General features: G+C 39.5%; 1 protein-coding gene across 2 annotated transcripts; it reads left to right on the top strand.

Annotated features, from left to right (window-relative positions):
- The first annotated feature begins 1110 nt into the window (after nt 1-1110).
- Nucleotides 1111-25878, top strand: LOC133561651 (carcinoembryonic antigen-related cell adhesion molecule 5-like). Of its 2 annotated transcripts, none has more exons than XM_061915080.1 (10): nt 1111-1433; nt 4506-4841; nt 8177-8455; nt 8528-8794; nt 15354-15626; nt 17291-17545; nt 17632-17740; nt 19824-19870; nt 21611-21648; nt 24435-25878. In XM_061915080.1, the coding sequence occupies exons 1-10, from the start codon at nt 1334-1336 to the stop codon at nt 24645-24647; spliced, it is 1917 nt and encodes a 638-aa protein (XP_061771064.1). In that variant the 5' UTR covers nt 1111-1333; the 3' UTR covers nt 24648-25878. The 2 variants fall into 2 exon arrangements, with proteins under 2 accessions (XP_061771064.1, XP_061771065.1); XM_061915081.1 differs by lacking the exon at nt 1111-1433 and adding an exon at nt 1443-1608.
- Nucleotides 25879-26636: the final 758 nt, after the last annotated feature.

Here is a 26636-nt window from a genome sequence, read left to right as displayed (position 1 = left end):
TTTTATACACTTTACAAGAAATACATTGTTGGCAAACTCCGTAGTTTTGCTAGCTTGTACGCTCTGGCTTTCGGAGACTCTTATTTTGTTAGCGCAGGCGCGACGGAGCGGCGCTTTTATTGTGAAGACAGGAACTGTGCGATCAGTCTTGACCGGAAGTAGGGTTGAAATAAAAAGTGTCTTTTTTCTTTTACACTTTTTGATTGTTTGATTGAAACTTTTATTAGTAGATTTCACATCACAGTACATATTCCGTACAATTGACCACTAAATGGTAACACCCCAATAAGATTTTTAAAGTTAATCAATTACTTAATAAATGACCAAGTCGATGTGATCTACCTCATATATACATACACACACACATATCACATACATACACACACACATATAAATATACATACATACATTTATATATACAGTATATAATTTATATTATTTTGCCGTTTTTGTTGACATGTTAAAGATGTTTTAATGAATATACATGCATGTTTAACATATGGATTCCCATCTTTCATGAAGACAAGAATATAAGTTGGTGCATTACCTGATTCTGATGACTTGCATTGATTGGAATCAGACAGTATAGTGCTGATAACGTCCACGTTATCAAATGGAGGAGAAAAAAAAGTTCCTCCTTTCTGTCTGTCGTTTGTTTTGGGCATCTTATTTGTCCAGCTTCCATATTCGTTTTTATACACTCTACAAGAAATACATCGGCGGCAAACTCCGTAGTTTGCTAGTTTGTTTGCGCTGGCTTTCGGAGACTCTTATTTTGTTAGCGCAGGCGCGATGGAGCGGCGCTTTTATTGTGAAGACAGGAACTGTGCGATCAGTCTTGACCGGAAGTACGGTTGAAATAAAAAGTGTCTTTTTTCCTTTACACTTTTGATTGATTGATTGAAACTTTTATTAATAGATTTCACAGTACAGTACATATTTCGTACAATTGACCACTAAATGGTAACACCTCAGTAAGTTTTTCAACTTGCTTAAATCGGGTTTTTACGTGTGACGGTCATGTGACCGCCTGGCTCTGTTTGATTGGTCCAACCTCACCAGTGACTGCATGTGATTGGTGAAACGCAGGCATGCGCAGATCCTACTTTGAAAAACCAAAACAATCAGGAGCGAGTAGCGAGCTGAATGTAGATAAATGGAGCGGAGTAAAAGTAGCGTTTCTTCTTTATAAATATACTCAAGTAAAAGTATGTTGCTTAAAAACTACTTTTAGAAGTACAATTTATCCCAAAAGTTACTCAAGTAGATGTAACGGAGTAAATGTAGCGCGTTACTACCCACCTCTGCTCAGGAGATCCCTTTCAGTGTGAGGATGAAGACAAACAGAAGATGGCGTTGTTCTGCAGCTTTTGTCAGGAAGATAATGCATCATTGCCTTGCCAGAAGCAGATATATTGTGGCACAACGCACAGGTAGGAGAGTCTTTTTTCTGCTTTCAGGACATGATCATGCCAAGTAACAGCTGTTGGTGCAGGACAATTATCAGGATACCAGAAGTATGAGAGATGAAGATTTAGCTGCATAATTTTCAGGAAGATTAAATGGAGGTTTTAGCAGTCTTCTGCATTGTCTCTGTACTTTTTACAGGTAAGGGTGTTCAATAATTGAGCACTGATCTATTATACTTACACTAAATGCAATCATTACGTTATAATTGTCATAATATACGGTAGTGTAATCATATTTTAATGCAGGCTGTGGGTTTAATTCTAGGCTGCAACGCATTAACTTGATTATATGCTTTCTGTCTGATTTATATTGTATTTTCTTATAGAGTAGGGGTGTCCAAAGTGCGGCCCCGGGGGCCATTTGCGGCGTTTACCGGCCCGCTACACATTCTGCAAAAATTGCAAAATTGATAGTATTGAAAAACTTTTAAAAAAAAAGTGGAATGAGAAGAAATTTAAAGAGTAATGAATTGATTAACAAGTTGAAAAACTTATTGGGGTGTTACCATAGTTCGGTTGGTAGAGCGGCCGTGCCAGCAACTTGAGGGTTGCAGGTTCCATTCCCGCTTCCGCCATCCTAGTCACTGCCGTTGTGTCCTTGGGCAAGACACTTTACCCACCTGCTCCCGGTGCCACCCACACTGGTTTAAATATAACTTAGGTAATGGGTTTCACTATGTAAAAGCACTTTGAGTCACTAGAGAAAAGCGCTATATAAATATAATTCACTTCACTTCACCATTTAGTGGTCAATTGTACGGAATATGTACTGAACTGTGCAATCTACTAATAAAAGTATCAATCAATCAATGCAGCCAGTTTTTTTGTTCCTTTTGTCTTTAGTTTCTTTTTTTTCCCCGTTGCTCAAAAAAAGAAAAAAAAGAACAAAAAATCTATGTTGTAATGAATTATTACTTAAAAATTATCACTTTAAAATGTTTTATGTGGAAAAAGTATTGCATATATTGTGCGGTTGCCGTATAAAAAAACATCAATGATTTGACAAAGGAGCATAAAACAAACACAATAATAGTTCAAACTTAAAATCGACAGATATATCGGAAGTTGATCTTGAAATTTAAGTGTTAAAAGTAAAAAAAAAATCTAATAAAAATGTATCACTTTCGGATCTAAAATATATTTAGTAGGATTTTATTTAACTTTTTACTGTGATTACTTAAAAATAATAAATAATTAAAATCAATGGTGTCCTGCATTATTGATCTTTGAGGGCTTTAATTGCTAAATAAAGGAACTCTCCTGAATGAATCAATAAAGTACTATCTATCTATCTAAATACTGCATATTTCAGTTTTACTATAAAAAAAACAAAGTTGTCTTTGACAGAAAAGGCATAAAACCTTATTTGTTTTACTTTATATCAACCTCAAGTTGAAGTGAAGTGAATTATATTTATATAGCGCTTTTCTCAAGTGACTCAAAGCACTTTACATAGTGACACCCAATATCTAAGTTACATTTAAACCAGTGTGGGTGGCACTGGGAGCAGGTGAGTAAAGTGTCTTGCCCAAGGACACAACGGAAATGACTAGGATGGCGGAAGCGGGAATCGAACCTGCAACCCTCAAGTTGCTGGCACGGCCACTCTACCAACCGAGCTATGCCGCCCCACAATCAATAAAGTACTATCTATCTAAATACTGCATATTTCAGTTTTACTATAAAAAAACAAAGTTGTCTTTGACTTATTTGTTTTACTTTATATCAACCTCAAGTTGATATAGGGATTTACTGTAAGCATTAAATTAAAAAAAACAATAGTAATTTGACTTATTTTTAACATTTTAGTGACTGAGACCCTCTATGCTCCCTGGGAGCCCTAAGGATTAAAAAAAAAATCAATATATTTTGTTATGGTTTGAAAATGAATTTTTTCCGTGTGCGGCCCTCTGTGGAAAAAGTTTGGACACCCATGTTATAGAGCAGGGGTAGGGAACCTATGGCTCTAGAGCCAGATGTGGCTCTTTTAATGACTACATCTGGCTCTCGGATAAATCTTAGCTGACATTGGTAATCACAGTGCTAAAAATAACGTGGAAAATATAAAACATGCTCGTGCATTTATATCCATCCATCCGTTTTCTACCGCACCTGTTCAAGAAGTCGCATTAATGGTAAGAAGTATTTTATGTCACGATGGGGGGGGGGGGGGGGGGGGGGGTTGCAGCTTGCTGTGTGGTCGTTCTCCCAGGACTATTCGGGACATGGCATTTAGGTAAAAACTTGATTTAATTTGAACTAAAAAAATATACAAACAAAAATCGCTCACAGCGGAGGCACAACTTGGGCTAAAGAACAAAGCTAATGCATAAACAGACTAAGAACATAAATCAAACAAAACTTACTTGGCATGGCATGAAGCACGAAACTATGGCAAGGCATGAAACAAGTCAGCACAGGGCGACTGACTGGCAAAGACGAGCTTAAATACTGCCTCTGATTAGTGCTCGGGAAGCAGGTGAGCGGGCATTTTGTCCACCAGAGACAGGTGGACAAAATGAGTAACCAAGGAAACCAGACAAGGGAGTGGAAAAAACCAGGAACTTAAAGAGTCCAAAGGACAAACAGCACATGGCCAAACAAAAACATGATCAACAGACATGACATTTTATTTATTATTGCTTAGCTTCAGAATAACAATGTTATTAAAAAGAATAAGAGACTTATTATACTCTAAAAATGTTGGTCTTACTTAAAAATGCACGCATTTAGTTGTATTCAGTGTTAAAAAATATGATATGGCTCTCAAGGAAATACATTTTGAAATATTTGGCTTTCATGGCTCTCTCAGCCAAAAAAGGTTCCCGACCCCTGAATTATAGAGCAAGCGATTACATTTATTACTCACAGTCAAAGAGCAGAAACTAGGTGCACCCATGAAGTTAATGATTAAACACAGGCGTGTGTGGACAAACATTCACTCATTCAGCAATGATTTTCAACTTTCAACTTGGCTAATATGATATTTTACTCCCATAGTCCAGCATTGTGACTCCCAAGAATTTCTCTCCCCAGGTTTAAGCGATGGATCCGGCGTCTTGCCAAATGAGTCTCTGGTCGCAGCTGTGGGAAATAGAGTCCGATTCGATACCATACTGCCTCCCTCAGTAGCACCACCATGGACGTCCGTGGCCTGGACCTTCACTGGTTCCGGGGTGGATAAGCCCATAATAACATCCACTGCCATAAACAAAACTGGACCTGGGTATGAAGGCCGGATCATCCTCTTCATAGAGACGGGGTCTCTTGAGCTCAGGAACCTGGCTCTGGATGATAGTGGAGACTACAAAGTTAGCATCATAACAGGTGGCGGGGACCAAATCACAGGATCCACCAGACTGAAGACACTTGGTGAGCCGATGTTTCTTATCAGTAATAATTGGGATGGTTGGAAGTGTCAAAGGCTACGGGTGAACTTTGCATTATTGTGGCAGGCAAACACAAAGGTAGCATAAAAGGACATAAGTTATTGTACAACAAACACATATTAGGCCACACAAAGAGCAACTTCCTGTAAGCAAGCTGAGGTTCCTCTTTGTGAACTCAACAGTGTCAATAGAAAACATTTTCACATTTGATTATACGTTCATAATGACTTAAGTTCAGTCGAAATGTGATTCTGAAGAATACTTCGAGAAGCACAGCGTCAATCGGGCTCTTCCTCCAGCGGCCCCAAGATCATTTAAATTAAGGACCCCCGGGTATAAACCAAATGCATTTTTGAAAACCATTGAGTGAATACCGTTGGAATGGGGAAATACTTACAACATACTCTTAGATCAGGGGTGCCCAGACTTTTTCTGCAGGCGAGCTACTTTTCAATTGACCAACTACCTCATTTATATATATCATTTATATGTATTTATTTATGAAAGAGACATTTTTGTAAACAAGTTAAATGTGTTTAATGATAATACAAGCATGTGTAACACATATAGATGTCTTTCTTTCACGAAGAAAAGAACATAAGTTTGTGTATTACCTGATTCTGATGACTTGCATTGATTGGAATCAGACAGTAATGATGATAACGCCCACATTTTCAAATGGAGGAGAAAAAAAGTTGTCCTTTCTGTACAATACCACATGAAAGTGGTTGGTTTTTGGCATCTAATTCATCCAGCTTCCATACACTTTACAAGAAAAACAGTGGCGGCAAATTCCGTAGCTTGCTTGATTGACATTCACGGCACCCGAGGGTCTTGTGAGATGACGCTGGCTGCTGCCAGTTCATTATTATGAAAAAATGACAGAGAAGAAGGCGAGAAACACTTTTTATTTCAACAGACTTTCGCGCCGTCCCTTCCGTCAAAACTCTAAAGGCCGACTGCACATTTCCTATCTTCACAATAAAAGCCCTGCTTCATGCTGCCTGCGCTAACAAAATAAGAGTCTCGGAAAGCTGGCGTGCACAAGTGATGTGCACGCCAGCTTTCTGAGGGATCGCTTGTGCACGCCAGTTTTCCAAAACTCTGTATTTAGTTAGCGCAGGCAGCATGAAGCAGGGCTTTTATTGTGAAGATAGGAAATGTGCAGTCGGCCCTTTAGAGTTTTGACGGAAGGTATGGCGCGAGAGTGTGTTGAAATAAAAAGTGTTTCTCGCCTTCCTCTCGGTCATATTTTCATAATAATGATCTTGCAGCAGCCAGTGTCATCTCACAAGACCCTCCGGTACCGTGAATGTCATTTAAGTGACGTCTTGGTGAAGATTGATGATCACTAATTTTTAGGTCTATTTTTTTTAAAAGCCTGGCTGGAGATCGACTGACACACCCCCCGCGGTCGACTGGTAGCTCGCGATCGACGTAATGGGCAACCCTGTTTTAGATAGATTAGATTAGATTAGATAGTACTTTATGTATTCCTTCAGGAAAATTGAAATTTTCAGCACAATCCCATTCAAGATCAGACAAACATTACAGGGGGACAGAACAGGATCGCTGACGGGTCTGCCGGCTTCCAGCGCCCCTTACAAAAAAGATGAGATACAAGTAAACAAAGGGGGGTATTGGGAGACAAAAATTGAAGATTAAAATAAAAATCGGTCAAAGCCTGGGCCCTGGAGAGGGAGTCCAGACTGAGGCCAAGGGGAAAAAACAACAACAACATCAACTCAGCCATAAAGGGAAACATCAAACAACAAAGAACACAAAGGACATTAAAGACATTAAAGCAGCGGATTTGACCAGCCACTTCTTGTGTTGTAATTTGAAAATCTGCGGGATTATTTAAAGTGACTATTTGAATGCACCTTCTGGTGAGGAATTATGTAAATTAGACTCTTAAAACTACAAACCCCTTCTCCATATGAGTTGGGAAATTGTGTTAGATGTAAATATAAACGGTATGTATGTATGTATGTATGTGTGTAAGTGTGTGTATAAATGTGTAGGTGTATGTATGTGTATATGTGTGTATATGTATGTGTGTATGTATATATGTATGTGTGTATATATATATATATATATATATATATATATATATATATATATATGTATGTGTCTATGCGTATGTATGTATATATGTGTGTGTATGGATGCATATACATGTGTGTTCATATATATGTGTATGTGTGTGTATATATGTGTAGGTGTATGTATGTGTATATGTGTGTATATGTATGTGTGTATGTGTATATATATACATATATACATATATGTATATATGTATATATGTATGTGTGTATATATGTATGTATGTATATATGTGTGTGTATGGATGCATATACATGTGTGTTCATGTATATGTGTATATGTATATATATATATATATATATATGTAAGTATGTATGTATATGTGTGTAGGTGTATGTATGTATGTATATATGTATGTATGTATATATATATATATATGTATGTGTGAGCAAGTAAGCAGTATGTGTATATGTATGTGCGTATGTATATATATGGGTATATGTATGTATGTATATATATATGTGTATATGTGTGTACGTATGTATGTGTATGTATATGTATGTGTATATATATGTGTATGTGTATGTATATAGATGTAAATATAAACGGAATACAATGATTTGCAAATCCTTCTCAACCCATATTCAGTTGAATGCACTACAAAGACAAAATATTTGATGTTCAAACTCATAAACTTTATTTTTTTTTTTGCAAATAATAATTAACTTAGAATTTCCCACATAAGCTGGTTATAAATGAATCCCTGAGACAGAGCTGCTCATTTTGATATTTTATTCCAAAGCTCTGGGAGACCAATATAGATACAACCTTTCAATCGCATTACCCAAATTGATCTAATTCTACTATGGAATTTTCGCATTTTCTCCCCCCCTCTCCTCAGACACTTGAGATAAGAAAAGAGTGTTATGACCTCCCGCTACATTCCAACTACCAATGCCTACGCCTGGCCCACCACTTAGGTGTTTTAAAATGTGACTAAGATATAAAAAAAATATCTATCTCCGTCAAAACCAAACTGAGAGGTGCACAAACAAGAGCCGAAGGGAGTCCAAAACTAACAGAAAACACAAAAAGACTCAAAAATCGAAATCAAAATATGATCCGGGCAGTGGATAACTCATAACTCATAATGTTACAGTGTCCATATACTGTATGTACATTGTGCATGATCTTGGAAATGAAAACCAACCCTCCTTCATAGCCATCAGGAAGTTCCTTAAGCATTTTGTCCTTTGTTTTCTGCACCCACAGTTCCAGTCTCTAATGTAATGTTAAAGGTCAGCAACACCGACCTGGTGGAATTTAACAGCACGGTCCGCCTGTCCTGCTCTTCGTTGGGATCGTCCATCTCTTTCTTCTGGCTGAACGGCAGCTCCGAGGTCATGCCTAGCGACAGAGTTCATTTCACTGACCAAAACGCCACTCTCACCATTGCTGGCGTAACCCGTTATGAGCAGGCGGCGTTCGCGTGTCGGGCGTCCAATGCCGTCAGCGAAGACACCAGTGGTCCACAGAATCTTTTTGTCAGCTGTGAGGAACAAACATATCCCTTGAGTAATTGAGGACATGGTAATGTTTCAAATGTGCTATCTTCTCCTTCAGTTGGTCCGGATGATGTAGAACTTAAAGGACCTTCACCGGAACAATACTTTGCCGAAGGATCAAACATCGTCCTTTCCTGCTCTGCTGACTCCAGACCACCTGCCGGCTTTTCCTGGGCTCTCAATGGAGTGCAGCTGTCGCACATCAAACCAAACCTACCATTGATGAGCATTCAGGAGAAGCAGAGTGGGAATTACAGCTGTTTGGCCTCGAACAGCAAAACATTAAGACACAAATCATCGCAGCCCCTGTCTATAAATGTTTTAAGTAAGTCTTACAGACTCTTTGGGGAATTTTGCCGATCGTTCGCAGCGATTATGAAAGAAATGACGACGGATGGATTTTTTCAAAGGCCTACTGAAATGAGATTTTCTTATTTGATCATTTCGCGATATTGCCATATTTTTGCCGAAAGGATTTAGTAGAGAACATCGACGATAAAGTTCGCAACTTTTGGTCGCTAATAAAAAAAAGCCTTGCCTGTACCGGAAGTAGCAGACGATGTGCGCGTGACGTCACGGGTTGTGGAGCTCCTCACATCTGCACATTGTTTACAATCATGGCCACCAGCAACGAGAGCGATTCGGACCAAGAAAGCGAGGATTTCCCCATTAATTTGAGCGAAAATGAAAGATTCGTGGATGAGGAAAGTAAGAGTGAAAAACTAGGGGGGGAAAAAAATTTAAAATGAATTCTACCTTTGCAAGCTCATTATACTATTGGCTAAGTTTTATATTCATAAATGTAAGTTTCTCAATACCGGACCTGTTTTTTGTGCCTTTAAAAAAGATGTAGAACTCTACATTAAAAGACTCTACCTCTAACAACCAAAAAGCTCTGAAAACGATGATGCTGTGTTCCAAATTTAAGTTGTTTACTGAGATTGAGTGAGCCTATGGCTTTGCACTTTGTTTATTTTATGTATATATATATTTTTGCATTCTATTTTAGTTAGTTTGAATTTACAAACCCTGGCGCTGTTTTGTACAGTTTTTATACTGTTTTGTACTGTTTTTGTACTTACTTTGATTATTATTTTCAACTGTTTGTAAATGTTGAAAGCCTTGTCGGTACCAAAGTAGCAGACGATGTGCACGTGACATCACGGGTTGTGGAGCTCCTCACATCCGCACATTGTTTACAATCATGGCCACCAGCAGCGAGAGCGATTCGGACCGAGAAAGCGACGATTTCCCCATTAATTTGAGCGAAAATGAAAGATTCGTGGATGAGGAAAGTAAGAGTGAAAGACTAGGGGAAAAAACATTGAAAATGAATTCTACCTTTGCAAGCTCATTATACTATTGGCTAAGTTTTATATTCATAAATGTAAGTTTCTCAATACCGGACCTGTTTTTTGTGCCTTTAAAAAAGGTGTAGAACTCTACATTAAAAGACTCTACCTCTAACAACCAAAAAGCTCTGAAAACGATGATGCTGTGTTCCAAATTTAAGTTATTTACTGAGATTGAGTGAGCCTATGGCTTTGCACTTTGTTTATTTTATATATATATTTTTTTGCATTCTATTTTAGTTAGCTTGAATTTACAAACCCTGGCGCTGTTTTGTACAGTTTTTATACTGTTTTGTACTGTTTTTGTACTTACTTTGATTATTATTTTCAACTGTTTGTAAATGTTGAAAGCCTTGTCTGTACCAAAGTAGCAGACGATGTGGGCGTGACGTCACGGGTTGTGGAGCTCCTCACATCCGCACATTGTTTACAATCATGGCCACCAGCAGCGAGAGCGATTCGGACCGAGAAAGCGACGATTTCCCCATTAATTTGAGCGAAAATGAAAGATTCGTGGATGAGGAAAGTAAGAGTGAAAAACTAGGGGGGAAAAAAATTGAAAATGAATTCTAACTTTGCAAGCTCATTATACTATTGGCTAAGTTTTATATTCATAAATGTAAGTTTATCAATACCGGACCTGTTTTTTGTGCCTTTAAAAAAGATGTAGAACTCTACATTAAAAGACTCTACCTCTAACAACCAAAAAGCTCTGAAAACGATGATGCTGTGTTCCAAATTTAAGTTATCTATTGAGATTGAGTGAGCCTATGGTTTTGCACTTTATTTTATATATATTTATTTTTGCATTATATTTTAGTTAGTTTGAATTTACAAACCCTGGCGCTGTTTTGTACAGTTTTTATACTGTTTTGTACTGTTTTTGTACTTACTTTGATTATTATTTTCAACTGTTTGTAAATGTTGAAAGCCTTGTCTGTACCAAAGTAGCAGACGATGTGCGCGTGACGTCACGGGTTGTGGAGCTCCTCACATCTGAACATTGTTTACAATCATGGCCACCAGCAGCGAGAGCGATTCGGACCGAGAAAGCAATGATTTCCCCATTAATTTGAGCGAAAATGAAAGATTTGTGGATGAGGAAAGTAAGAGTGAAAGACTAGGGGGGGGGGGGGAAACTAGACGACAGAGCGATTCAGATGTTATTAGACAAATTTACTAGGATAATTCTGGAAAATCCCTTATCTGCTTATTGTGTTACCAGTGTTTTAGTGAGATTATATGGTCGTACCTGTACAACCTGAACGTCGGAATGGTGACCGCCAGTGTCTCCGAGGGAAGCCACGTTTCTCGACGAGGCGAAGGCAGCCGATGCTTCCTCCGGCCGGTGGGAGGAGAAAAGAGAGTCCGCAGTTGCCTCTTTGACAGATGCAGGAGGAACAACACAAGCTCTAAGCTCATGTCTATGGTAAGAGCCGACTTATTACCACCATTTTCTCACCGAAACCTGCCGGTCGACATGTGGTAGGGAACCATGTTCGCTTGACCGCTCTGCTCCATAGTAAAGCTTCACCGTCATCTTTCGGGAATGTAAACAAGAAAACACCGGCTGTGTTTGTCACCGCTTCCCACCTACATCTTTCTTCTTTGACGTCTCCATTATTCATTGAACGAATTGCGAAAGATTCAGCAACAAAGATGTCCAGAATACTGTGGAATTATGCGATGAAAAGAGACGACTTATAGCTGTTAACGGTGCCGGATCAAAATGTCCTCTACAACACGTCATCATACCGCGACGTTTTAGCATGATACTTCCGTGCGAAATTTAAAATTGCAATTTAGTAAACTAAAGCGGCCGTATTGGCATGTGTTGCAATGTTAATATTTCATCATTGATATATAAACTATCAGACTGTGTGGTGGCTAGCAGTGGCTTTCAGTAGGCCTTTAATACGTTTTAATTAGTTTATAAATGCGATTAATAGTCTGCTTACAAAGGAGCCATTGTGAGGCGATCTATTCTGCCTTTAAAGCCCTTAAAAAAAACATCAATTAAGGTTTTATACACATAATGTAAGTATATATGTCATGTAGTAACATTCAGATTTATAATCCATCCATCCATCCATCCATCCATTTACTACCGCTTATTCTCTTCGGGGTTGCAGGAGCTGCTGGCGCCTATCTCAGCTACAATCGGGCGGAAGGTGGAGTACACCCTGGACAAGTCACCACCTCATCACAGGGCCAACACAGATAGACAGACAACATTCACACTCACATTCACACACTAGGGCCAATTTAGTGTTGCCAATCAACTTATCCCCAAGTGCATGTCTTTGAGGGTGGGAGGAGCCTATCCCCAGGTGCATGTCTTTGGAGGTGGGAGGGGCCTATCCCCAGGTGCATGTCTTTGGAGGTGGGAGGAAGCCGGAGTACCCGGAGGGAACCCACGCAGTCACGGGGAGAACATGCAAACTCCACACAGAAAGATCCAGAGCGCAGGATCGAACCCAGGACCTTCGTATTGTGAGGCAGACGCACTAAACCCTCTCTCCCACCGTGCTGTCCCAGATTTATAATAACATTTAATAGTGTTTTGATCATTTTAAGCATACGTGGCGCAATAATTTCAAAAACGCATCACAAAGTTGGCTTTTTTTTTTTTTCAACCATACTGATTAATACTCACTTTAGTCTTTAGACCAGGGGTCACCAAGCTTTTTGAAACCAAGAGCTACTTCTTGGGTACTGATTAATGTGAAGGGCTACCAGTTTGATACACACTTAAATAAATTGCCAGAAATAGCCAATTTGCTCAATTCACCTTTAATAAATAAATCTATATATTTAAAAAAAAAATGGGTATTTCTGTCTGTCATTCCGTCGTACATTTTTTTTCCTTTTACGGAAGGTTTTCTGTACAGAATAAATGATGAAAAAACATTTAATTGAACGATTTAAAAGAGGAAAAAACAGGAAAAAAATGAAAATATAATAATGAAATATAGTTTATCTTCAATTTCGACTCTTTAAAATTCAAAATTCAACCGAAGAAAATGAAGAGAAAATGAGCTAATTCGAATCTTTTGGAAAAAATAAAAAAAATAATTTATGGAACATCATTAGTAATTTTTCCTGATTAAGATTAATTTTAGAATTTTGATAACATATTTTAAATAGGTTAAAATCCAATCAGGACTTTGTTAGAGTATATAACAAATTGGACCAAGCTATATTTCTAACAAAGACAAATCATTATTTCTTCTAGATTTTCCAGAACATTTTTTTTAAGAAATTCAAAAGACTGTGAAATAAGATTTTAAATTTGATTCTACAGATTTTCTACACTTGCCAGAATAATTTTGTTGAAATTTAATCATAATGAGTTGGGAGAAATATTTCACAAATATTCTTCGTCAAAAAAACAGAAGCTAAAATGAAGAAATAAATTAAAATGTATAACATTGATTTAAATTCTCAGGAAAGAAGAGGTAGGAAATTAAAAGGTAAAAAGGTATATGTGTTTAAAAATCCTAAAATCCTTTTTAAGGTTGTATTTTTTCTCTAAAATTGTCTTTCGGAAAGTTATAAGAAGCAAAGTAAAAAAATAAATGAATCTATTTAAACAAGTGAAGACCAAGTCTTTAAAATATTTTCCAGGATTTTTTAAATTCTATTTGAGTTTTGTCTCTCTTAGAATTAAAAATGTCCAGCAAAGCGAGACCAGCTTTCTAGTAGATAAATAAAATTTAAAAAAAATAGAGGCAGCTCACTGGTAAGTGCTGCTATTTGAGCTATTTTTAGAACAGGCCAGCGGACGACTCATCTGGTCCTTACGGGCCACCTGGTGCCCGCGGGCACCGCGTTGGTGACCCATGCTGTAGACTTTATTAGAGCCAACAAAAATAATAAATCATCACTTACTGTGCAATGTCTGCTGTCATTAGGATGCCGACTGGTAGAATCTTGTTATATTAATGTTTTTATATAAAAAAAATTATGCAAAATCTCACTAAGAAAAAGGGGGCGGAACTAAGCATCTTTTTGTGTCGTTCCCGCCATTTCCGGGTAAAAATTGGCTGTCAAAGTGTACCAACTTGTCAGAATATGTCCTCATTTTTCCTTTATCCGGGTGAGAGGCATGAGTTATGATTTAGATTAAAGTTTGCAACATAGTGGCCCTAGTCTGTGAATGGAGGTGGTGACTTTTCCAGGGTGTACGCCGCCTTCCACCCGAAAACAGCTGAAATAGGCTCCAGCAACCCCCCCGCAACCCTGACAGGGACAAGCGGTAGAAAATGGATGGATGGATTAAAGTTAAACAAGCAAAGGAAAGGAGGAAGCACCTGATTAAACGATCATGTCAGCATTGGCACAAAAGCTTGTGATATCCGCGCAACTATAAGACATTTTTCCTGCTTTTGCACTTATAACAACTACACTAATACTTGGTTAATATCAAAGTCACAAAATGTACATGGATTATTTTGTGGCGCTTTTTGAAAGTTTTTGTTATTGGATTATATGGGTGGAATAGAGTTCCTCCCATTGGCTCTGTTGTAAGCTGACTTTTATTTACGTTTATTTAATCTTTAGAATACATTTTTAAAAAAACATCTGTCATGTCTTTCATAATGATTGTGAAAGACTGACAAAATTCCCCCCAAAAAATCAGTTTCCCTTTCAGTAGAAAGGGAAATTCTACATACCAGGAAAAATGCAACATTTCCCTTCATTTGAATACTTTTAATTATTTCGAAGACAATCCAGAACCACACTCTGTCAAGTTCGTCCCTGACAGTGTGGTTAGGTTTTAGTTTTCCTCTGTGTCTTTGTTCCGGCGCTTTTATTTTGGTTATTTCCTGTTTTTCTCCCTGAGCGCGGTTTCCTTTCAGCTGCGGCTGACTGGCACCTGGCCACACCTGGTGTCAATCAGCCCGCTCTTATTCAAACCTGTTTTGTCCTCTAGTCAGATGCTGGATTATTCCGTCACGTTGTGTTGGCGACAAACCCCAAGATGCAGATATGACGGCAGGTAAACATGTTTTAATCAAAGACTAAAACAAGAACAAACAAAAGGGTACAAACAAAGGCAGATAACAAACTTGGCTGTGAACAAAAAAAACTGGAAGTAGGGAACAAAAAGACAGTAAGCTACCGACCGGTAGTGGTGACATCGACACGACAATAATTCAGCACTGACTTGAGGACAAAGCAGGTTTAAATAAGAGCGGGCTGATTGACACCAGGTGTGGCCAGGCACCAATCAGCCGCAGCTAAGGGGAGAAAAGAAGGAAATGACCGAAATAAAAGCGCTGGCAGGAAACAAAGACATACACAGAGGAAAATCTAAAACAAAACCAAACTTTCAGGGACTAGCCTGAGATACTCAAAGGTTTGGAGACCCCTTATTCAAAAGTGGCTCAAACTTTGGACTTGTGATACAGAGCAACATAATGGTTTTGATCAGCCCTTGTTGCTAGGCAACATTCAAAAGCATCAATCACCGGGAAATATAAAATCCAAACTTGGCAAATGTAACATTGCATGAATATATTCATCCAGAGAACATCTCGGGCGGATCAATCGTGGTGACGACAAGTCAGCCGATAGAGGGGATGGCGGTGAATCTTACCTGTGATGCCGCTGGCTCGGTCTTCACCAGAGAGTGGAGGAAGAGCGGCTCAGCCCTGGTTCCGGACGACCACATGGCGCTGCACGAAAAAGGCAGAGTCTTGTCCTTCCAGGCTGTGAGGAGAACCGACAGTGGCCCGTATTCCTGCAGAATAAGCAACCCCATCAGCATGGATGACGTCAATTACGACATGCTCGTTAACTGTAGGTAACTGCTGATTGTTGTTTTGTGACATGCAATAATACTGTTTTCTAGTAAGTATGAACTACAAACCCCGTTTCCATATGAGTTGGGAAATTTGTGTGAGATGTAAATATAAACGGAATACAATGATTTGCAAATTCAACCCATATTCAGGTGAATATGCTACAAAGACAACATATTTGGTGTTCAAACTGATAAACCATGTTTTTGTTGCAAAAAATCATTAACTTTAGAATTTGATGCCAGCGACACGTGACAAAGAAGTTGGGAAAGGTGGCAATAAATACTGATAAAGTTGAGGAATGCTCATCAAACACTTATATTTAACATCCCACAGGTGTGCAGACTAATTGGGAACAGGTGGGTGCCATGATTGGGTATAAAAGCAGCTTCCATGAAATGCTAAGTAATTCACAAACAAGGATGGGGCGAGGGTCACCACTTTGTAAGCAAATTGTCGAACAGTTTTAGAACAACATTTCTCAACGAGCTATGGCAAGGAATTTAGGGATTTTACCATCTACGGTCTGTAAAATCAGCAAAAAGTTCAGAGAATCTGGAGAAATCATTGCACGTAAGCGATGATATTACGGACTTTTGATGCCTCAGGCAATACTGCATCAGAAACAGACATCAGTGTGTAAAGGATATCATCACATGGGCTCAGGAGCACTTCATAAAACCACTGTCAATAACTACAGTTGATTGCTACACCTTTAAGTGCAAGTTAAAACTCTACTATGCAAAGCACATCCCATTTATCAACAACACCCAGAAACGCCACCGGCTTAGCTAGGCCCGAGCTCATCTAAGATGGACTGATGCAAAGTGGAAAAGTGTTCTGTGGTCTGACGAGTCCACGTTTCAAATTATATTTGGAAACTGTGGACGTGGTGTCCTCCGGAACAAAGAGGAAAATATCCATCCGGATTGTTATAGGCGCAAAGTTCAAAAGCCAGCATCTGTGATGGTATGGGGGTGCATTAGTTCCCAAGGCATGGGTAACTTACACATCTGTGAAAGCTCCATTAATGCTGAATGGTCCATACAGGTTTTGGAGCAACATATGTTGTCATCCAAGCAACGTTATCATGGGCGCCCCTGCTTATTTCAGCAAGACAAGTGTTACAACAGCGTAGCTTCGTAAAAAAAAAGAGTGCGGGTACTTTCCTGGCCCGCCTGCAGTCCAGACCTGTCTCCCACCGAAAATGTGTTGCGCATTATGAAGCGTAAAATACGACAGTGGAGACCCCGGACTGTTGAACGACTGAAGCTCTACATAAAACAAGAATGGGGAAAGAATTCCACTTTCAAAGCTTCAATAATTAGTTTCCTCAGTTCCCAAACATTTATTGAGTGTTGTTAAAAGAAAAGGTGATGTAACACAGTGGTGAACATGCCCTTTCCCAACTACTTTGGCACGTGTTGCAGCCATGAAATTCTAAGTTAATTATGATTTGCAAAAGAAAAAAAAAAAGTTTATGAGTTCGAACATCAAATATCTTGTCTTTGTAGTGCTTTCAACTGAATATGGGTTGAAAAGGATTTGCAAATCATTGTATTCTGTTTATATTTACATCTAACTCGTATGGAAGCAGGGTTTGTACGTCCAAACAGTGTAACATTCCTCATTGCTAGAACTTAACAATCCTCCCTGTTGCAGATGGGCCAGAGTCCGTCAAAATATCGGGACCGACCGAGATATACGTGAAGCAGACTTTGACGTTAACCTGCTCGGCTACGTCGGTTCCATCTGCCAGCTTCACCTGGACTGCTCAGAATCAATCAGAGATACACAATGGCTCCACATTGGTCAAAAACAACATTGACTTTTCTGACAGTAAAAGCTATTTTTGCATTGCATCAAATATCATAACTGGAAAAAATACATCTGCTGAACATATGCTGGCTGTAACAGGTAAGAAGGTTACTTACTGAGGGAGCCGACAGATTCAACCACAAGGCAGGAGAGATGATTCATTTGCTGTCATTGTTCCTGAACAGAGGAGAGTGCATCTCCGTGCGGGGCTGGTTGTATAGCCGGAATCGTACTCGCATGTTTGGTCATCTGTGGAGCGGCTGCTGGTGGAGGATACTACGTCTACAATAAACAGTAAGTATCACATCATGTCAAGGAAAGGTGTCGTTTTTAAAAAATGTCTAAAAAGGGAGGCAAGGGGTGTCCAAAGTGCTGCCCGGGGGCCCCACGGCACATTTTAAAAATACTATGGAAAAAAATAAAAAAAACCTAAAAAGTGGTATAAAAGAGCAAAAGAGGTGAAATGTAACAAGAAAATGTTGCAATGTTTACTCTAAAAACTCAAAGCTTCCATGCAGGCTGTTTCTTTCTTTAAAGAAAAAAATAGTGAATTAAAATCAATTATGAATTATTGACCAATTCAAGGCTCCAATTTTGTCACAGTAAATATTCCACTTTGAGATATTTTTGGGGGGGAAATGTCGCATATTTTGTGTTTGCCATATAAGAAACTTAAGCTGTTTTTTTTTTTCAAAGAAGGGCATAAAACGAACAAACAATAAACATAAGCTACAAAAAAAACCTTATAATTGACGAATACATCTGAAGTTGATCTCGACACCATTGTGTTAAAAGTAAACAGTAAAAAAAGAAATGTTTATTTTTTAACACTTTAATGAGGACCCTTTTGGATCAGTGTGTTTTGTTTTTAAGTGTCATTGCACACACAGTGAATTAAAATCAATGGTGTTATGAGTTGTTGCTCTTTTTACGGCTCCAATTATGATATAATCTCAAACATTCTACTTAAAAATTTTGTTTGGTGAAAATATTGTATATTTTGTTTTTTTTCCCATAAAAAACATGGTTTTCTTTGACAAAAAGAGCCCCATCCATCCATTTCCTACCGCTTATTCCTTTTGGGGGCGCTGGTGCCTATCTCAGCTACAATCGGACGGAAGGCGGTGTACACCCTGGACAAGTCGCCACCTCATCGCAGGGCCAACACAGATAGACAGACACCATTCACACACTAGGGCCAATTTAGTGTTGCCAATCAACCTATCCCCAGGTGCATGTCTTTGGAAGTGGGAGGAAGCCGGAGTACCGGGAGGGAACCCACGCAGTCGTGGGGAGAACATGCAAACTCCACACAGAAAAAGAGCATACAACTTAAATCTTTAAAAACGTCATATTGACAGATAGTCCCCCAAGTGGAGGAGTTCAAGTACCTAGGAGTCTTGTTCACGAGTGAGGGAAGAGTGGATCGTGAGATCGACAGGCGGATCGGTGCGGCGTCTTCAGTAATGCGGACGTTGTACCGATCCGTTGTGGTGAAGAAGGAGCTGAGCCGGAAGGCGAAGCTCTCAATTTACCGGTCGATCTAAGTTCCCATCCTCACCTATGGTCATGAGCTTTGGGTCATGACCGAAAGGATAAGATCACGGGTACAAGCGGCCCAAATGAGTTTGGGTCTCTCCCTTAGAGATAGGGTGAGAAGCTCTGCCATCCGGGAGGAACTCAAAGTAAAGCCGCTGCTCCTCCACATGGAGAGGAGCCAGATCAGGTGGTTCGGGGATCTGGTCAGGATGCCAGCCGAACGCCTCCCTAGGGAGGTGTTTAGGGCACGTCCAACCGGTAGGAGGCCACGGGGAAGACCCAGGACACGTTGGGAAGACTAGGTCTCCCGGCTGGCCTGGGAACGCCTCGGGATCCCCCGGGAAGAGCTAGACGAAGTGGCTGGGGAGAGGGAAGTCTGGGCTTCCCTGCTTAGGCTGTTGCCCCCGCGACCCAACCTCGGATAAGCGGAAGAAGATGGATGGATGGATGGATATTGACTTAATGTTGATCTAGAGATTTAAAACTTGAATATTAATAACAATAATAATACTGAATAATGACACATTTTTAACATTTTATTTTCACCAAACCCCTTTGGGGTCCCCGGGATCAAACCTTGAGTGGAGGCCTAAATGTATATTTTTTTATTCATATATTGTATTGTTTTTTTAAATAAATGGCCCCCGTTTGCTTTGATTTTTCATTGTACGGCCCTCAGTTGAAAAAGTTTGGACACCCCTGGCCTATATAGAAGAAAATTAACATGATTACAGGGTCATAGATATTGTGAATAAAATAACTCTTCTTTTCTATGGTTTGTTGAATGCAAGATTTTTTACAACATTCACAAATGGATCATGCAATCATTTTTAAACAGGAAACAGTCAAAGAATCGTACCGGCAGAAACACCTCCACCAGAACAGGTAGGTCTGATATCCACTCTTAAAACAAGACTAAATGGATTATGTACAAACCCCGTTTCCATATGAGTTGGGAAATTGTGTTCGATGTAAATATAAACAGAATACAATGATTTGCAAATCCTTTTCAACCCATATTCAGTTGAATATGCTACAAAGACAACATATTTGATGTTCAAACTCATAAACTTATTTTTTTTTTTGCAAATAATCATTAACTTTAGAATTTGATGCCAGCAACACGTGACAAAGAGAGTTGGGAAAGGTGGCAATAAATACTGATAAAGTTGAGGAATGCTCATCAAACACTTATATGGAACATCCCACAGGTGTGCAGGCTAATTGGGAACAGGTGGGTGCCATGATTGGGTATAAAAACAGCTTCCCAAAAAATGCTCAGTCTTTCACAAGAAAGGATGGGGCGAGGTACACCCCTTTGTCCACAACTGCGTGAGTAAATAGTCAAACAGTTTAAGAACAACGTTTCTCAAAGTGCAATTGCAAGAAATTGAGGGATTTCAACATCTACGCTCCATAATATCATCAAAGGTTCAGAGAATCTGGAGAAATCACTCCACGTAAGCGGCATGGCCGGAAACCAACATTGAATGACCGTGACCTTCGACCCCTCAGACGGCACTGTATCAAAAACTGACATCAATCTCTAAAGGATATCACCACATGGGTTCAGGAACACTTCAGAAAACCACTGTCACTAAATAAAGTTTGTCGCTATATCTGTAAGTTCAAGTTAAAGCTCTACTATGCAAAGCAAAAGCCTTTTATCAACAACACCCAGAAACGCCGCCGGCTTCTCTGGGCCCGAGCTCATCTAAGATAGACCGATGTGAAGTGGAAAAGTGTTCTGTGGTCTGACGAGTCCACATTTCAAATTGCTTTTGGAAACTATGGACATTTGTGTCCTCGGGAACAAAGAGGAAAAAACCATCCGGATTGTTATAAGCGCAAAGTTCAAAAGGCAGCGTCTGTAATGGTATGGGAAGGCATTAGTGCCCAAGGCATGGGTAACTTACACATCTGTGAAGGCACCATTAATGCTGAAAGGTACATACAAGTTTTGGACCAACATACATTGCCATTCAAGCAACGTTATCATGGACGCCCCTGCTTATTTCAGCAAGACAATGCCACACCATGTGTTACAACAGCGTGGCTTCGTAATAAAAGACTCTGGGTACTACACTGGCCTGCCTGTAGTCCAGACCTGTCTCCCACTGAAAATTTTGAAGCTTAAAATACGACAACACAAACCCTGGACTGTTGAACAACTTAAGCTGTACATAAAACAAGAATGGGAAAGAATTCCACCTGAAAAGCTTAAAAAGTGTTTCCTCATTTCCCAAAAGTTTATTGAGTGTTGTTAAAAGAAAAGGGGATGCAACACAGTGGTGAACATGCCCTTTCCCAACTACTTTGGTACGTTTTGCAGCCATGAAATTCTAAGATAACTATAATTTGCAAAAAAAAATTCAAGTTTATGAGTTTGAACATCAAATATGTTGTCTTTGTAGTGCATTCAACTGAATATGGGTTGAAAAGGATTTGCAAATCATTGTATTCCGTTTATATTTACATCTAACACAATTTCCCAACTCATATGGAAACAGGGTTTGTATGACATTGCACTATGTATGTCTTTTAATACACTTATTGTATTGAATGTTATTAGATGACGTACATTTGTGTTGTTTTTCAAGCACGTTTATTTCTTGTGTTTTGTAGTCGGTGAAGGCCAAGACAGTACAGCAGACACAAAGGAGGTAAATATTTTCAGTTTGCATTCACGCAGAAAAATTAGCACCTCTAAATAGCTACACATTGATATACATGAATTATAGTGTAAAATAGTGGTTCTCCAATGGGGGTACGCGTACCCTTAGGGGTACTTGAAGGTATGCCAAGGGGTACGTGAGATTTTTAAATAATATTCTAAAAAATAGCAACAATTCAAAAATCCTTTATAAATATATTTATTGAATAATACTTCAACAAAATATGAATGTAAGTTCATAAACTGTGAAAAGAAATGCAACAATGCAATATTCAGTGTTGACAGCTAGATTTTTTTGTGGACATGTTCCATAAATATTGATGTTAAAGATTTATTTTTTCTGAAGAAATGTTTAGAATTAAGTTTATGGATCTCTATTACAATCCCCAAAGAGGGCACTTTAAGTTGATGATTACTTCTATGTGTAGAAATCTTTATTCATAATTAAATCACTTGTTTATTTTTCAACAAGTTTTTAGCTATTTTTATGTATTTGTAATAGTTCAAGAAAGACCACTACAAAAGAGCAACATTTTGCACTGTTAAACAATTTAATAAATCACAAACTGATGACATACTGTATTTCCTTGAATTGCCGCCGGGGCGCTGATTAATTTAAAACCTCTTCTCACTCCAGCGTTTACCAAAGGCATGCGGTAAATTTAAGCCTGCGCTTAAAAATTTGATTGTGATGTAAGGATACCATCATAAAAAGCACATTTAATAAAAAAAACGTTATAATGGTCTTACCTTTACTTATAAATGAAGTCCATGCGCAGCTCCTTCTGATCAAAAGCATCGATAACTTGTTTATAGAAGTCTTCCTTATCTTTCTTCAGTTTTAAAAGTCTCTCCGTCTCGATGGAGATCTTCCTTTATTACCTCCTGGTTCAATTGAAAGTCCAGTTTAGAAAACGTTTTTATTTTAGATATGTAATCCTCCATGTTAAAAGTGCAAGCGAGAGGAAAATTAAACGATCGCTGCTTGCGGTCAGTTCTTCTGCAGCCGAGGAGTCGCAAGAAGGATCACTAGCGCCCTCTACCACCAGGAGGTAGGAGTCATATAATGACTCGTATTTGACACACGCAGCTACGGTGTATTAATAAAACATAGCTGCTTACTGTTCTTTTTAGCATATTCAATAGCTTGGACCTTAAATCCTACTGAATAGCTCTTAATCTTCTTCCCTTTATGCGATGTCAAATTATAGAAATCAGCCTATTCCATTTTGAAAATGATGACAGGTGAAGTGTCACTCGTGACGTGACGAGTTTGACCCGGTGGAAATTCTAGGCATATGCTAATTATTTGGCGAAACAAGTTTGACTTGGCGGAAATTCTAGGCAGGCGCATACTATATACCCGGCGGCAATTCAAGGAAATACGGTAGTGCTGTATTTTATTTATTTATCTCTTTTTTTCAACCAAAAATGCTTTGCTCTGATTAGGGCAGGGGTAGGGAACCTATGTCTCGCGAGCCAGATGTGGCTCTTTTGATGACTGCATCTGGCTCTCGGATAAATCTGAGCTGACATTGCTTAACACGATAAGTAATGAATGATTCCACATGTAATCACAGTGTTAAAAAAAAGTTCAAAATATGAAACATTCTCATGTATTTTTAATCCATCCATCCGTTTTCTACCGCACCAGTTCAAGAAGTTGCGTTAATGGTAAGAAGTTATTTATTTATTATTGGTTAGTGTGGGGCTTGCCCTCCTGGGGTTTTTTCAGACCACCAAGCACTGACATGAGAGCCTGCTTCAGGGTTTCAATATTTTTTTTTTTTTTCAATAAGTCTCTCAGTTTCTTTCCAGCAATTGTCTTTTGCTCTTTCGTTCTCGCATGCGCTCTGGCTCCAGCCCCAACCCCGTCTCTCCTCCTGGCTGCTGCTTATAACAGAGCGACAGGTGATTAGATAACAAGGCCCAGGTGGGCCATCTACGCACCTGTCGCTGATTTCGAGGCCGATCCTGGCAACACCCCACTTCGCTGCAGGCCCGCAGGCCACGCCCCCCTCCACAGTTAGCTTCAGAATAACAGTGTTATTACGAAGAATAAGAGACCTATCATATCCAAGAAATGTTGGTCTTACTTAAAAATGCACGCGTTTAGTTGTGTTCAGTGTTAAAAAAAAATATTATATGGCTCTTACGGAAATACATTTTCAAATATTTGGATTCTTAGCTCTCTCAGCCAAAAAAGGTTCCCGACCCCTGGATTAGGGGGTACTTGAATAAAAAAAAAAATGTTCACAGGGGGTACATCACTAAAAAAAAGGTTGAGAACCACTGGTGTAAAAGTCGAAGTAATATGCGACAGAATAAAACTGGAGGACAAATACAGTCAGCATTATTTTGTAAACAACTTAATAAGTCTGTGGGCCAAGAAAGGACCAGGAAGAAAAGTTTGAGATATCATCTGTAATGAAATTGTGCGCGGTGGTATCTACTTTCACATCAACATCCTGAAGTAGCTTGCCAACTAACAAATAGATGAACACTTCTTTAAGACTTTTGTAACTCCTTGATTCTATGGTGAATACAACAAATAAATGCTGGTGTTCTTGCCACCTATGCAAATAATGACTGACAGTGTCTAGTCTGTAATCATTGATCTCGGTCCCGATTCAAAGGCTCCTCTCAGCATTAAATTCGGACTTTGAACCAGGAAGACAGTGCACATCTTTGTTGTTGTGTCTAGTGAAGGTACTTGTTGTCATTTAGGACCGTGCTTATTTATTTATTTATTAATCCTGTCTATTTTCGGAGCAGGAGTTGAACTATGTGGACCTTCGTATTTTACGGACAAAGGAGGGCGACAGGACGGCCCAGCTTGCACAGCAGAAAAACTCCTCAGAATACGCAGAGATCCGAGTGAACAACAAGCCTCCCTCGGCGTCCTCCCCTCCTAACTACGACGTCCACATGCAGAGGACGAAGAGGCGAGCTCCTCAGCCGTTTGATACGAATGAAATCCAAATCTAACATCTGGTTCAATCATGCTGAAACTGGTCTACAATGAACATGTTGTCATGGAGACGCAGTCCCCTTAATGGTGCGCTAAAGGCTTGTGTTTGCATAGTCAGTTAATCATTTGTCTCCTGACTGACAAACCCCGTTTCCATATGAGTTGGGAAATTGTGTTAGATGTAAATATAAACAGAATACAATGATTTGCAAAACCTTTTCCACCCATATTCAGTTGAATGCACTACAAAGACAAAATATTTGATGTTCAAACTCATAAAATGGCCGTGCCTGCAACTTGAGGGTTGCAGGTTCGATTCCCGCTTCCGCCACCCTAGTCACTGCCGTTGTGTCCTTGGGCAAGACACTTTACCCACCTGCTCCCAGTGCCACCCACACTGGTTTAAATGTAACTTAGATATTGGGTTTCACTATGTAAAGCGCTTTGAGTCACTAGAGAAAAGCGCTATATAAATATAATTCACAATTCACAATATAATCTGACTAAAACACTAGTAACACAATAAGCAGATAAGGGATTTTCCAGAATCATCCTAGTAAATGTGTCTAATAACATCTGAATCGCTCCCACTGCCCTCGTCTTTTTTTCTAGTCCTTCACTCTTACTTTCCTCATCCACGAATCTTTCATCCTCGCTCAAATTAATGGGGAAATTGTCGCTTTTGTCAGTCCGATTCGCTCTCGCTGCTGGTGGCCATGATTGTAAACAATGTTCAGATGTGAGGAGCTCCACAACCCGTGACGTCACGCGCACATCGTCTGCTACTTCCGGTACAGGCAAGGCTTTTTTATTAGCGACTAAAAGTTGCGAACTTTATCGTCGATGTTCTCTACTAAATCCTTTCAGCAAAAATATGGCAATATCGCGAAATGATCAAGTATGACACATAGAATGGACCTGCTATGCGGTATAGCTCGGTTGGTAGAGTGGCCGTGCCAGCAACTTGAGGGTTCCAGGTTCGATTCCCGCTTCCGCCATCCTAGTCACTGCTGTTGTGTCCTTGGGCAAGACACTTTACCCACCTGCTCCCAGTGGCACCCACACTGGTTTAAATGTAACTTAGATATTGGGTTTCACTATGTAAAGCGCTTTGAGTCACTAGAGAAAAGCGCTATATAAATATAATTCACAATTCACAATATAATCTGACTAAAACACTAGTAACACAATAAGCAGATAAGGGATTTTCCAGAATCATCCTAGTAAATGTGTCTAATAACATCTGAATCGCTCCCACTGCCCTCGTCTTTTTTTCTAGTCCTTCACTCTTACTTTCCTCATCCACGAATCTTTCATCCTCGCTCAAATTAATGGGGAAATTGTCGCTTTTGTCAGTCCGATTCGCTCTCGCTGCTGGTGGCCATGATTGTAAACAATGTTCAGATGTGAGGAGCTCCACAACCCGTGACGTCACGCGCACATCGTCTGCTACTTCCGGTACAGGCAAGACTTTTTTATTAGCGACTAAAAGTTGCGAACTTTATCGTCGATGTTCTCTACTAAATCCTTTCAGCAAAAATATGGCAATATCGCGAAATGATCAAGTATGACACATAGAATGGACCTGCTATGCGGTATAGCTCGGTTAGTAGAGTGGCCGTGCCAGCAACTTGAGGGTTGCAGGTTCGATTCCCGCTTCCGCCACCCTAGTCACTGCCGTTGTGTCTTTGGGCAAGACACTTTACCCACCTGCTCCCAGTGGCACCCACACTGGTTTAAATGTAACTTAGATATTGGGTTTCACTATGTAAAGTGCTTTGAGTCACTAGAGAAAAGCGCTGTATAAATGTAATTCACTTCACTTCACTATCCCCGTTTAAATAAGAAAATCTCATTTCAGTAGGCCTTTAAAGGTTCTGTGATGGCAAAGTTTTGACCCTGAAAAGGTTTATTTCTAATTGGAAACATCCATCCATCCATTTCCTACCCCTTGTGCCCTTTGGGGTTGCGGGGCTGGAGCCTATCCCAGCGGTAGTCTGGCGGAA

The sequence above is a fragment of the Nerophis ophidion genome, linkage group LG11, assembly GCF_033978795.1.
Source record: "Nerophis ophidion isolate RoL-2023_Sa linkage group LG11, RoL_Noph_v1.0, whole genome shotgun sequence".
In the NCBI taxonomy this organism is placed as follows: domain Eukaryota; kingdom Metazoa; phylum Chordata; class Actinopteri; order Syngnathiformes; family Syngnathidae; genus Nerophis; species Nerophis ophidion.
The sequence above is the reverse complement of the archived record's forward strand: the minus strand, read 5'-3'. Positions and strand labels throughout refer to the sequence as shown.

Excerpts from the sequence above, each read along its gene's own strand:
- LOC133561651 (XM_061915080.1), top strand. The coding sequence starts at position 1,334 with ATGAAGACAAACAGAAGATGGCGTTGTTCTGCAGCTTTTGTCAGGAAG. Across the intron at positions 17,741-19,823 it reads TACTACGTCTACAATAAACA|GAAACAGTCAAAGAATCGTA; the intron begins GTAAGTATCACA and ends ATTTTTAAACAG. Across the intron at positions 19,871-21,610 it reads AAACACCTCCACCAGAACAG|TCGGTGAAGGCCAAGACAGT; the intron begins GTAGGTCTGATA and ends TGTGTTTTGTAG.